Genomic DNA, 13,335 nt, shown 5'->3' with positions numbered 1-13,335 from the left:
TACATATTCTGCATGGGACAGACTTGGTCTAGCCTGTGGTTGGTTGGTTGGTTGGTTGGTTGGTTTGTTTGTTTATTTATTTATTTATTTATTTATTTATTTATTTATTTTTGTTTATTTATTTTTAAAGGTTTTATTTATTTACTCCTAAGAGACACAGAGAGAGAGAGAGGGGGGCACATAGACATAGGCAGAGGGAGAAGCAGGCTCCATGCAAGGAACCTGATGTAGGACTCTATCCTGGGACCCCGGGATCACACCCTGAGCCAAAGGCAGATGCCCAACCACTGAGCCACCCAGGCGTCCCTAGGCTGTGCTTTAAAATGAAGAAATAAGTGTCATCAGATTTTAAAAATTATGTTCTTTTTCTTTTTAATATTTTATTTATTTATTCACAAGAGACGCAAAGATAGAGGCAGAGGCATAGATAGAGGGAGAAGCAGGCTCCCCGCAGGGAGCTCGATGTGGGATCATGCCCTGAGCAAAGACAGACACTCAACCACTGAACTACCTAGGCGTCCCTTAAATGATGTTCTTATATTGAAGGGCTTTTTGGAATTCTTTGGGGGAGCGAGAGGGAGGTATTGCTTTGGAAAACTTAATAAAGCATATTTGAGTTTATTCATTATGTTTGAATTATATAATAAGATTACTCTCATTTTGTGTTATTTTAGCCATAAGAAATGAAATTTCTTATATGCTGAAAATATTTTTAAGCTCAAAAAGTACACTAATTTTTCTTTGATTTAGAAGTAGTTTCCCGATCCCTTAAATTCAAATACTATTACTGTTAATCAATATACTTTTACCATTAAGATTCCTCTATTGATACTCTATAGATTCTTATCTTTTAAAATGAGACTAGAGTTTTAATGTCCAGATAATATACTTGGAATATGTTTCTGTGTGAACCTTTTCCTCATTCCTTTTTTCCCCCCTTGTCTTATGCCAGTGAGTTCCTTCGGGGTTACTCCTGCAGTAGGTGGACTGTCATCGGGGACAGTTGGGGAAGCTTCGACAGCCCTGAGTTCAGCAGCCCAGGTAGCTTTGCAGTCTCTCTCTCATGCAATGGCGTCAGCCGAGCAACAGCTGCAGGTGCTGCAAGAGAAACAGCAGCAGCTTTTGAAGCTTCAGCAACAGGTTGGAGACTCTTTGGCTCTTTGTTCATGCTGTCTCTAAACTTCAAAAGCTGAAAAAGTACTGTAAAAATGACCCATTAATTTCGTAAAGGAAAGTAGGTTGACCGATCTGAGCTAATCAGTTTCTACAAAAATGGAGGTAACGTCTTTGTGATATATCTAAATTTGATAAATATCTGAGGGAATATAATTGATATTTTTGGGAGTTATCTCTAAGTAAAAATCCATCCTGTTTCAACACTCTTGGTCAAATGTTACAGTTACTAACTGTAAAAATACTAATTGTATTTTTTGAACCTGAGAACCTGAAACATTTTAGAGATGAATTGAATTCACATGGATTAAAATTTAGTAATAATGGCAGATGTTTTGGAGATTTCAGTGCTCGCTTCGGCCGCACATATACTAAAATTGGAGATTTCATTGTGGTCTAAATGCAACCTGTGCATTTGTAGGTGACATTGTATCAGGTTAGGCGCTGTGAGAATCTACCTCCTCCTGTTAATATTTTGCTTTGAGGAGAACTTTGTTTCCTTATTACATCTACTTGTTCTTCTTTTCCACCTTTGCTTTGTAGAAGTCCTCGTTCCCCAAAACAGGAGAAATTGTATATCAGATATTTAATGATGTTTAAATAGTGAAGAAATACTCAATTCATGTTGAGTCCATTTTTTTATTAATTTCAGTTTTATTTAACTAAGATCTAGTTAATCAGATCATCTTTATCTTTTTAAGCTCTTCCTGTGTAGTATTCCCCACAGTTTGGGCAGGCAAGACTAGTCTATATGTTGTGGCTTTTACTTCTTTTACAGAAAGCAAAGCTGGAAGCCAAGTTACATCAGACGACAGCTGCAGCAGCTGCTGCGGCATCGGCAGCCTCAGCAGTAGGTCCTGTTCACAACTCTGTGCCTTCCAACCCAGCGGCAGCCCCCGGCTTCTTCATCCACCCATCTGATGTTATTCCACCCACTCCAAAAACAACACCACTTTTTATGACTCCACCACTCACCCCACCCAATGAAGCAGTTTCTGTTGTGATTAATGCCGAACTTGCACAGCTTTTCCCAGGCTCAGTTATTGATCCCCCAACAGTCAATCTTGCTGCACATAACAAAAATTCCAACAAGTCCAGAATGGTAAATTATATTTTAAATAGGTGTTCGCTTAGACATTTAAAAATATTTTGATGTATACGCTAACATGAGAAGGCAAAATTTTCTTATACAAGCTTAATACATTAAATTAGATTGTTTTGTAAAGTATTACAAAATATACATCAGGAAATGAGACTTGTTTGTATTACAGTTACTAGTTTGTATAGAGCAAGAGTAATATCAATATAGAGTTATACTTTTTTCTTTTCTAGAATCCACTTGGTTCTGGTCTAGCTCTTGCAATTTCTCATGCTTCACATTTTCTTCAACCTCCACCCCACCAGTCCATTATTATAGAGCGAATGCATTCAGGTAATGTTTGACTTTCTTAAAATACTGTTTTTTGCCTAGTCTGCCAGTCCTTTGAGTCTTAATATTATGTAGTTTGATTTTCCTTTGCAAATAAATCCCATTTGTTCCTGGGTAAGTACATTTTATTAAGAATAAGCACTACATAAGGCTCAACTGTGTGCTCACCATGTTGAATGTAGGAATGCTGATGGGTAGGGTAGCTAATTCTGACTAGACCTTGAATCTGACCTATATGTGAATCACGCCTGTTGAACTGTGATAGACATAAGTATCTATTCCATTATAGCTGCTCAGTCATCATTACATTAGAAATTACACTTTAGTATTCTTAAGACCAACACTCTGCTGTTGAAATAATTTCCAGAAAATAGAGAGAATTACTGTTGATTTTAATAACTGAGTAAGATTAATAATACTGCATGGTCTCAATAATTGAAATTTTACCAAAGTTTATAGCCGTATTTTTATGCCAGTGATCTGTGACTGGGATAGGTGCTTTCAGTTAGAGCATATTTACTAGTAAACTACAGGCAATTTAACCTTACAATCCTGCCAAACTGTTAGCTCTGGGCTTGAGCTGCCGCAGAGTTCACCAGAATCCGTCCATGTGATTTATAGAAGAGAATAATATGAATATAATGGATACTGTGTTACCTTTCATCACATGAATAGTTGAACCATATTTGCTTTATTGCATTGAGCTGTTTCTTCTTTGGAAGAGAGTTTTTAAAAAATAAAATTCTTAATGGTCTTTTCTGTTCAACTAATACTCCACTGGTATCACCATTGGTGTTTGTAACCATGTAAATGGTTTAGAGGGGGATTTGTTGGTGTGCAGTGTTATGAAATATGAGCAGTTGTTTATACTGAAGTTTGGTTTTTATCAATGGAATTGACTATAGGATATAGAATTACATTCTTTGTTATTTAATAGTTTTTCTGTTTAGGTAAGTATGGGTAACTACCTTTTTGTTTTAAACTAGCTTCACTGAAAGTAGCACAAGTTCTAGCAGTTTATTTGATCCCTTCACTGTGACATGCAGCTGTCAAGGTTATTAGGTGCTCCTCACCCCAACCTGGTAAAGAAGAAAAAGAATTCTGTTATTAATGATTCTGTTATTGTTTCACTAATTGGGCTTATTCTGAAATGTGTATGAGATGAGAGATGCAAATCTGTTCTTTCTTCCATTCATCTCATCATTTTTGCTTCTCAGTAGTATGAACATCTCAGCCATGCAGAGTATGATTGTAATGGTTACACAGAGGCATACTGCCTCTTTAGCATGGCCCTTGAGAGTAAGCCATCGACTTCACCTGGTACTAAACTGAAGAGACCGTGGTGGTGTCAGGACCTGGGCAAAAAAAGCTGTGTCTATCTTTCCTGGAGGATCACCCCAAGAGATTTTTTTTTAATTATTTTATTTATTTATTTGAGAGAGAGCCTGAGAGAGAAGAGAGAGTGAGCACAAGCTGGGGGAGCAGCAGGCAGAGGGAGAGGGGGAAGCAGACTCCTCCCTGAGCATGAAGTCCAATGTGGGGCTCGATGCCAGGATCCTGGGATCATGACCTTAGCTAAAAGCAGATGCTTAACTGACTAAGCCACCCAGGTGCCCTAAGAGTTTTTTTTTTAGTGGTAGTAATTACATATGCTTTTTACCTTGTACTTTTACTTTACACTGTAACCTCAATGTGAGCTCTAACTCTGGAAGAAGTTAAACAAGACTTGAGATAGCTAAAATCAAGCCATACAGTATGATATTAATGTATCTTGTTGGGAGTTTTTATAAAAATGACCAGATGACTGGAATATCAGATACTTTCTGAATTAATCTGTATACTATTTTTGAGAATAAAATTTTTCTACTCTAATGTTTTAAATTAAACTTGTCTGTACAATTGATTGCCATCATAGTAACAAACTTACACTTACATATTTTTTACTTAAGTCTTAGCATGGATTGAGGTTTCAGAAAATTTTTGAGGGCTACTTATTTATTTTCCTTCCCATTTATTTATAGTTGAATAAGTTGATTTCCTATTTTAAATTTTTTTTTATTTATTTACGATAGTTACACACACACAGAAAGAGAGAGAGAGAGAGAGAGAGAGAGAGGCAGAGACACAGGCAGAGGGAGAAGCAGGCTCCATGCACCGGGAGCCCGACGTGGGATTCGATCCCGGGTCTCCAGGATCGCGCCCTGAGCCAAAGACAGGCGCTAAACCGCTGCGTCACCCAGGGATCCCTGATTTCCTATTTTAATATGAGTGTTCCCAACTGTTTTTGAATCTGTCTTTTGGTTAATTGAAACAATGATATTTTTTTGTCAACTCTGCGCGCTCTCTCTCTCTCTCTCCCCCCCCCCCCCCCCCCCCCCAATAGGAGCAAGGAGATTTGTGACCTTGGATTTTGGCAGACCAATACTGTTGACAGATGTATTGATTCCCACTTGTGGAGACTTGGCTTCCTTATCAATTGACATTTGGACATTAGGAGAAGAGGTGGATGGGAGGCGACTGGTAGTGGCAACTGATATAAGCACCCATTCACTAATTCTGCATGATTTGATACCACCGCCTGTGTGCAGATTCATGAAGGTAAAGAACTTAAAGACAATGAATTGATATGCTTTCTCTGTTTCTGCTAAGCTATGAAAGATACTCAGACATATAATTAAAAAGTATAACGATCTTTTTAAATATGTTGCTCAGAATTGTATTTTTGCAGATTGTTGTGTTATGTGTATTAATTTTTTTTTTTTTTTTTTTTTTTAAATTTCAGATCACTGTCATTGGGCGTTATGGAAGTACAAATGCCCGAGCCAAAATCCCACTAGGATTTTACTACGGTCATACATATATCTTGCCTTGGGAAAGCGAACTGAAGTTAATGCATGATCCTTTAAGGGGAGAGGGTGAATCTGCAAACCAACCAGAAATTGACCAGCATTTAGCAATGATGGTTGCTCTACAAGAGGATATACAGTGCAGGTTATTAGAAAATTGCAGTATATTTTAATCATACTGGAACCCTTTATTTTGTATGTCTTACATATATTTTTTCAAAAAATATCTTTGCATAGATATATAGAAAAGAACAAAAGAATGAAGCATCTGGTTGGCTCAGTGTTGTAAGTTTTGAGCCCCATGTTGGGTGTAGAGATTACTAAAAAATAAGTAAATAAATAAACTTTAAAAAAAGAAGAAATGGAGGTTAGAAACTAGAATGTTACAATAATATTTCATAAATTAAAATATTGTGATTAAATAATTGGCTTCATTTAGTATTTAATAATCGATTAATTCTTCTTAATGTTAACGTGTTTTAGAGATTCAGTTTTTAGTTTACGTTTGTACACCTAGATCAAAGAGAACGTTGCAGGAATTATTTTGTACATTTATTTTTTACTTACAGATATAACTTAGCTTGTCATCGACTAGAAACTCTTCTGCAAAGTATTGATCTTCCTCCTCTCAACAGTGCTAACAACGCACAGTATTTTTTGCGAAAACCAGACAAAGCAGTTGAGGAAGACAGTAGAGTTTTTTCTGCCTATCAAGACTGCATTCAGCTACAGCTTCAACTGAATTTGGCTCATAATGCAGTGCAGAGGCTCAAAGTAGCTCTTGGTGCAAGTCGGAAGACGTTAAGTGAAACATCAGATCCAAAAGATTTAATTCAGACGTCTTCCACAGAGCAGTTGCGTACCATCATCAGATATTTATTGGACACTTTGCTCAGTCTCCTTCACTCTTCCAATGGTTTGTATTTGGAAATGTGTTTGATATGATTTTGTTGCATATTTTGTTATCGTGTTAATATTTCCTGATTATTGTTCATTTTGATATTCTTTCTAATGTGAGTATTTATGAAATGTGTATTTAGGTTAACCCCCTCACTCCGCCCCCCCATATTTCTCCTTTTTTTAAAAAAAATGATTTTTGATTATTTTTTTTAAGTCTTTGCTGTTGGTGTGGTGTATCATTTGTTGTTGGCAAAATATTGTTATTGTGAAACTGTTAATAAATTGCTAACAATATACTATGATTTTTCTAACCGAGAGCTATTGTTGATCATTACACATGCATACACATACATATTCAAATATCTGGTACACCCAATGCCACATAGAAGAAATATAGTTGATTCAAATGCTAGCTTTTTTCCTCCTCCAGTATTTAACAATTAAAATTCTACATGTGAAGAATAAATAAATGAATACCAAAATAAATAGAATATAATTGTGTATCGATTGCTGTTGAAGAAGAAACTGTATTTAGGTATGCTGATACTGATATTACAGCATACACTTAAATAGGAAATTTTATTTTCTGTTTTGTAATAGGACACTCTGTTCCTGCAGTTTTGCAGAGCACATTTCATGCCCAGGCCTGTGAAGAGCTTTTTAAACACTTGTGCATCAGTGGAACCCCAAAGATACGGTTGCATACTGGTCTTCTACTTGTTCAACTCTGTGGTGGTGAAAGATGGTGGGGTCAGTTTCTTTCTAATGTTCTTCAGGAATTGTACAATTCAGAGCAGCTTCTCATCTTTCCACAAGATAGGTAGGTCGGAAAATATTGGAGTTGTTTTTTATTAGTAATTTCTACTTTTCACAGTTAGGGTTCAGATTTTGAAATCCTGTGTATGTGGATACTGAGCAGAGAAATGAAGCGTGTCTTTCCAGGGTTTGGGAATGTCCAGTTAAGCACGCTTTGAAGAAAATTATACATAATACAACTAAACTATATTCTTTAGTTTCCTCATTTGCATCTGTAGAGTTTATAGATCTGTGTTTATAAGTATTCCTAATAGATTGCTTTTTTTAAAATATTTTTTCTTTATTTATTTATGTGATAGTCACAGAGAGAGAGAGAGAGAGAGAGAGAGGCAGAGACACAGGCAGAGGGAGAAGCAGGCTCCATGCACCGGGAGCCTGACGTGGGATTCGATCCCGGGTCTCCAGGATTGCGCCCTGGGCCAAAGGCAGGCGCCAAACCGCTGCGCCACCCAGGGATCCCCTAATAGATTGTTACTTTATGTATTATATGTATTCATTTGAGACTATGATAAAATTTTCTGAACTTTTTATGGATATAGTTAGGAAATATAAGAAAGAGTTTGAAAAGAGCTAATTTTAGCATCATAGCTCCAGATAATAAATCATGCTAAGAACCACATACCCTGTCATTTATCTATTAAATTTCAGTGTGAAGACCCCTGGGTGGCTCAATGGTTGAGCATCTGCCTTCGGCTCAAGTTGTGATTATGGAGTCCTGGGATCAAGTCCCACATCGGGTTCCCTGAAGGGAGCCTGCTTCTCCATCTGCCTATGTCTCTGCCTCTCTTTGTGTCTCTCATGAATAAATAAATAAAATCTTGAAAAAAAAAAATAAATTTCAATGTGAATTTTTTTTAAATGAGCAAATTGATTCATAATGGTATTTTATTTACATCTCTTTTAGGGTCTTCATGCTACTTTCCTGCATTGGTCAAAGATCACTTAGTAATAGTGGAGTATTAGAAAGCTTGCTTAATCTTTTGGATAATTTATTGTCACCTCTTCAGCCACAGTTACCCATGCATAGGAGAACTGAAGGTATTATTTAAAGTGGTTTTCTTTAGTATAAATATAAGATTCACTTAAATATTGTTTTTATAAAATAACTAGTGTGAAGTATTTTAATATTAATTGCTGCAAGTTTTGTTAATATTTTTATGCTATAGCGTTTTTAGAATGTAGACACTCGTGATTGACTGTCATGGTTATTGCTTTTTAAATCTATTACCTTTTCATTATATGAATTTTGAACTTGGAAACTATTATGCATTTTTTGGGAGGGGAACTTTCATAACTAAAATCAGACTCTCAAAATCTCAATTTTAGACACAGTTGCTTTTCTGGTCATAATATGTTTCACTTGAGTAAAGAAATTGTTATTGGAACGAAAACTTTAGAACTTAGTTTAAAACTATGGAAAGTTGAGAGATTTTTAAATTGAGTTACCTAGAAGTCTGAGAATAGGACCTTATGCCTTGTTTCCTGGTTTATAAATTATTATCTCTTGGATTCAACCTGTAATCAAGAATCTATTTTCATACCATAAAATATTTGTCTTCCATTAGGTTCAATGTGTGACTCAGTTGGTGGCCATAGGTCCCAATTTTGAAGCTAATTATAAATAAATATTAATGTTAGTAGTGATAAGGTAATCTTGAATTTATAAAATGCTTTATCTCATAATTATCTTCTCAAGATCTTATTAGAACTCTTAGAGTCATCTGGTTATTTTTTCTGCTGTCATCTTTGTATAGGAGTATTAGATATTCCCATGATCAGTTGGGTCGTCATGCTGGTGTCCAGGTTGCTGGATTATGTGGCCACTGTTGAAGACGAAGCAGCAGCTGCAAAGAAGCCTCTGAATGGTAAAGACAGGGAGAGGTTTCTGACAGGTATCAGAAGTTTATAATAATCTGTTGGTGGGGATTTTGAGTGACTACACGGTTGTTCCAGAACTGGCTATTGGCCTGGAAGTTCCAGCTGTATGTAATTTATGTAAAATATGAATTAAATTTACCAGGAATCTGTTTTAAGGATAGAATTTATTTTTGAAGGATTATATGGACAAGCCCCTTATGACTTTTTAGTGTCTAAATGCAACCATGTAAAAACAAAAAACAAAACAAAACCAAATAAATAAATAAATGCAACCATGTCTTTCATGAGGTTTTTCTCCATGCTCATTTAAACACTTTCTAATACCATACATATAAATGAATTTATGAATAGGAAATCTGTGAAGAGTTCTTTATTTTATTATAGTGTGTCATTATATTTATCATACAGTTCTAATTATAAAGGGCTTTTATGCGTAAATATGGAAATTCTCAGATTTAATTTTTTTTAGTTTCAGTCTTTCTCCATAAACACATGAGACGTAGAAATATTTAAGAATTAAAGGAAGTCCAACTGCAAGACAAGTTATTTTCTTCCTTTCTTCTAAGCTAACAACACTTTTATAAAGGTTTTGAAATAGCTATATCTTGTATCTAAATATAGTCATTAATTGCTATAAATTTTGAATTTTACACATTGTCAGTATTCTAGCATTAAGAAAGGTCGTCCCTTGAGGCGTTTTATAGACACATCCATCAGTTGTTTAGGTGCACATTGTATTTGGGAAAAGAGTGGGGAATTTTTCCGTATAGAGGGAATGTATCTTAAATATTTAGAATCTGTGGGTCAGCTTACTCATTTAAAGGATATAGATACCTCTATAAAATTACATATAACTACAATACAAAGTTGGAATATTACAGTATTGGAAGTCATAGTTTTTATTTATATCATTCGGTTACTGTGGAAACACATTGATGGAAGGCATTTTTTGTAGGTTTTGAAGAATTTGAATTGACTTAAGAAATGGATAGTAGTGAATAGGAAAAGATGTCTTTAGGTTAAACAGACATGAACCAGTAACTGGAGATGGGTCAAATGTGATGTTGAGCAGAAGAATGATACTAAGTCCAGACATATTTTTTAAAGTGAGAGAAAGTAGAGTTTCACAGCATGATTTTTAAACTTATTTTTGCATTAAGTCAGATTATTGAATATCCTGTTTTTATGTCCTTACACAAAAGCATGACAGAGGCATTAGTGAACCATTTGTTAATAAATTGTTCGAATTGAGTTACATTAGAGCTATATTGTACAAAGATTAATCTTAAACAACTGGAGAAAGATAGCTGTTATCTTAAAACATTGGAGACAGAGAAAGCTCCGATCTTGAAGTCATTTAGGGTCTAGATTAGCTTAATAGGGTTAGATATTACTAACAGTTTATAATGTCTGATTTTCTTTAAAACTGCTTTGTAATGATTGGCACATTTACAAATTCATATTTTCTGGGTTTAGAAGGTACTTTAAAATCATATTTAATAGAGTTACTAATAAAACCTTTTCTTGCTTTTATAGGTAACCAGTGGAGTTTTATTAACAATAATCTGCACACTCAGAGCATAAATAGGTCTTCCAAAGGCAGCAGTAGCCTTGATAGATTGTATTCCCGAAAAATTAGAAAGCAGCTAGTTCATCATAAACAGGTAATTTTCAATATGTCTTTTAAATTTTAATGTTCGAGAACATTGCTTTTGAGGTTGCATAAGACAGACTTGTTATCAGATCTTAGGTATGATATTTAATGAGGTACTTAGGGAAGTTGTTTGACAATTTTGAGACTGAGCTTCCTTATTAGTAAGATGGCAACAATTTGTAGTTTCTGGATTTTTGGTGAGATCTTTAAAGTGTCTACCTCTTCCCATCTCACTATCATTCTAAGTGAGAGGCCATAATTTTTCCTTTGTCTAGTCAAAAGGTGTCTCTCTCTATTTTGTCACAGTCGAACCTTATCCTTTTTATAAACATTTTTACATTTAAATTCAATTAATTAACATATAACGTATTATTAGTTTCAGAGGTAGAATTCAGTGATTCATCAGTCTTCTATAATACCCAGTGCTCATTATATCATGTGCGCTTCTTAATGTCCATTACCCAGTTACCATATCTTCCCATCCTTCTCCCCTCCAGCAACCCTCACTTTGTTTCCTATGATTAAGAGTCTCTTATGATTTGTCTAATCCTACCATTTCTTTCTCAAATTTTTAATAGCTTCCAGTTGGCCCATGCTTGACGGTCAAAAGTCCTTAAGATGGCTTTAGGGCATCTACCATGGGGTCCCTCTCTATAACTTTCAGGTTTGAATTTTGGTCTAGCCAGATTGAATTTGAATTTATGAAACACCAATCCCAGTTTTCTCATATATAATTTTTGTATGTGGTGAGTTTCCCTACCCCCCACCCCGCACCACATAGTTTACCCTTTTGCTTAGATAACTTACTAGGCATTAGTTTATATTAACTTCCTCAAAGAGGTCTTCTCCGGTTTTGAAATTAGAATAGTACCCTATTCAATATATTCCCCATGTGTTCTGTATTTTTTCTTTTATTGTATTCATCATAAATTTTGGGAGGATTCTTTTATCTTGTTAACATGAAATTCATGCATTTTGCTGTGAGTAAATGATTTCTTAAACTGTTGTTAGGAGTCATGCAGAATGTTATACCTGGCTTTTTTGCTCAAAGTGATATTTTTGAGATTCATCCATATTGAGTATATCCGTGGTTCTTTTTTTTATTCTTGACCACAGTTCCATGGGTGTTCCAGAATCTGTATCCATTTTCCTGTTGATGAACCCTTTAGTGTTGGTTTTTTCTTTTTGAAATACAAATATACATTTTTTGTCTTTCTGCTTATCGTGCAAACATTTGCATATACATACTCTCTATCTTTTCTTCACAGAAGGTCATGTATTAGAATGTGGGTTTTATTGTAGGACACCTGTGCATATATTTTTTTTAACTAGTCCCATGATCCCTCCTAGAAAGTGTACATAAAATTTGTTTGATAAGCATTTTACTGTGTAGAGGTGAATTTATAGCTGACATCAGATTCTTATGAGACAGTACTTTATTATTTCTACTTTTTTAAAAGAGTCTCTTATGGTATATACAAGGTTAAATACTATATCCCTCATACAAACTATGAAGCCTAGTTTGTTTTTCAATAAATATTTGTATAATTGATTTAAACTGTAGTGAGAGTTTATATGAAAGTCCTTAGGATCTGGCAAGTTTGTGAAAGCTTTAGGCTTTTTAAAAAACATGGGCTTAGCAATAAATTACTTATTTTTGCTTACAAGTTTTTCAACTGTGAGGTAACTTTGATCTTTGGCAGGAAAAATGATCTTAAACTTTTCAGCTTTTCCCTCAACTCTTTTTTTTTTTTTTTTTTTAACTCTGAACCAATTTTAGGTGGTGATAATTTTCATCCTTTCAAATTTAGCTAATTTTATTGAATATGTTTGTTTGCTGTATTTAAGATATGAAGATGGAACATAGAGTAAAACCCGATAGATTTTTCTTAGTGAAATATTATTTTAGTCTTCACCTTGAAGGACATTATTGTGACAATGGCAAAACTTAAAATGGGATGTGAGGCATAATTGGTAGTAGTGTTGTATCAGTGTTACTTCTTTGATTTTGATGGTTTTACTGTGATTTGCAGAAGGATCTTGTTTCTGATTAAGATTGTGGTAGTTTTGAAATAAATTAAAAATTGTATTTTTTAAGTGCCATGTGTTTATCATAGAACTCTTAGAATTATTTTCTTTTTAAATTAATTGATTTTTTTTAGATTCTATTTATTTATTTGAGATAGGGGGAGCAGCAGAGGGCAAAGGAGAAGCAGCCTTTCCAGCAGGCTCTCATGTTGGAGCAGGGATTCCAGCCAGGGGCTCGATCCGAGGGCCTCCTGAAATTATAATCTGAGCCAAAGGTAGATGCTTAACCAACTGAGCTACCCAGGCACTCCTAGAATAGTTTTCTAAAAATACTGATTGGTAGCAGTTCTTACACATGTGTTGATTAGTAAATGTGCATGCTGTTTTTAATTTAAGATACATGTTTCTTCATATATGGAGATTATAGCCAAGTGAATATTTCTTTATGTTAATTTTTCTCATAACAAAAATATCTATCAAAAATAGAAAATAAGGAATATTCTTCAAAGAAATAGTTTAAGTTCTTAACTAAATCATTCATTTATAAACCTGGCCTTTACTTTATAGGGACTTTCTGTTTAGGATAATGTTCTGCCTTATACAGGGATGTG

The 13,335-nt window shown here is 34.8% G+C and overlaps 1 protein-coding gene across 19 annotated transcripts in view; it reads left to right on the top strand.

Moving 5' to 3' along the window:
• BIRC6 (baculoviral IAP repeat containing 6) overlaps positions 1–13,335 on the top strand; it is a 230,898-nt gene that overhangs the window by 87,599 nt on the left and 129,964 nt on the right. For 9 of the 19 annotated variants that reach the window (XR_012004549.1, XM_072770594.1, XM_072770588.1 and 6 more), the window contains 10 exons: positions 953–1,140; positions 1,952–2,275; positions 2,506–2,605; positions 4,986–5,200; positions 5,385–5,593; positions 6,018–6,364; positions 6,949–7,168; positions 8,069–8,202; positions 8,919–9,056; positions 10,579–10,706. Coding sequence is in view for 18 of the 19 variants with exons in the window: in XM_072770594.1 (XP_072626695.1) it covers positions 953–1,140; positions 1,952–2,275; positions 2,506–2,605; positions 4,986–5,200; positions 5,385–5,593; positions 6,018–6,364; positions 6,949–7,168; positions 8,069–8,202; positions 8,919–9,056; positions 10,579–10,706 (2,003 nt within the window). In the remaining variant the exon portion in view is untranslated. The remainder of the gene's footprint in view (positions 1–952; positions 1,141–1,951; positions 2,276–2,505; positions 2,606–4,985; positions 5,201–5,384; positions 5,594–6,017; positions 6,365–6,948; positions 7,169–8,068; positions 8,203–8,918; positions 9,057–10,578; positions 10,707–13,335) is intronic. The other 10 variants (XM_072770595.1, XM_072770593.1, XM_072770586.1 and 7 more) reach the window with 5 other exon arrangements.

The sequence above is a fragment of the Canis lupus genome, chromosome 12 (assembly GCF_048164855.1).
Source record: "Canis lupus baileyi chromosome 12, mCanLup2.hap1, whole genome shotgun sequence".
Lineage (NCBI taxonomy): Eukaryota > Metazoa > Chordata > Mammalia > Carnivora > Canidae > Canis > Canis lupus.
This window is presented reverse-complemented; position numbering and strand designations above follow the sequence as displayed.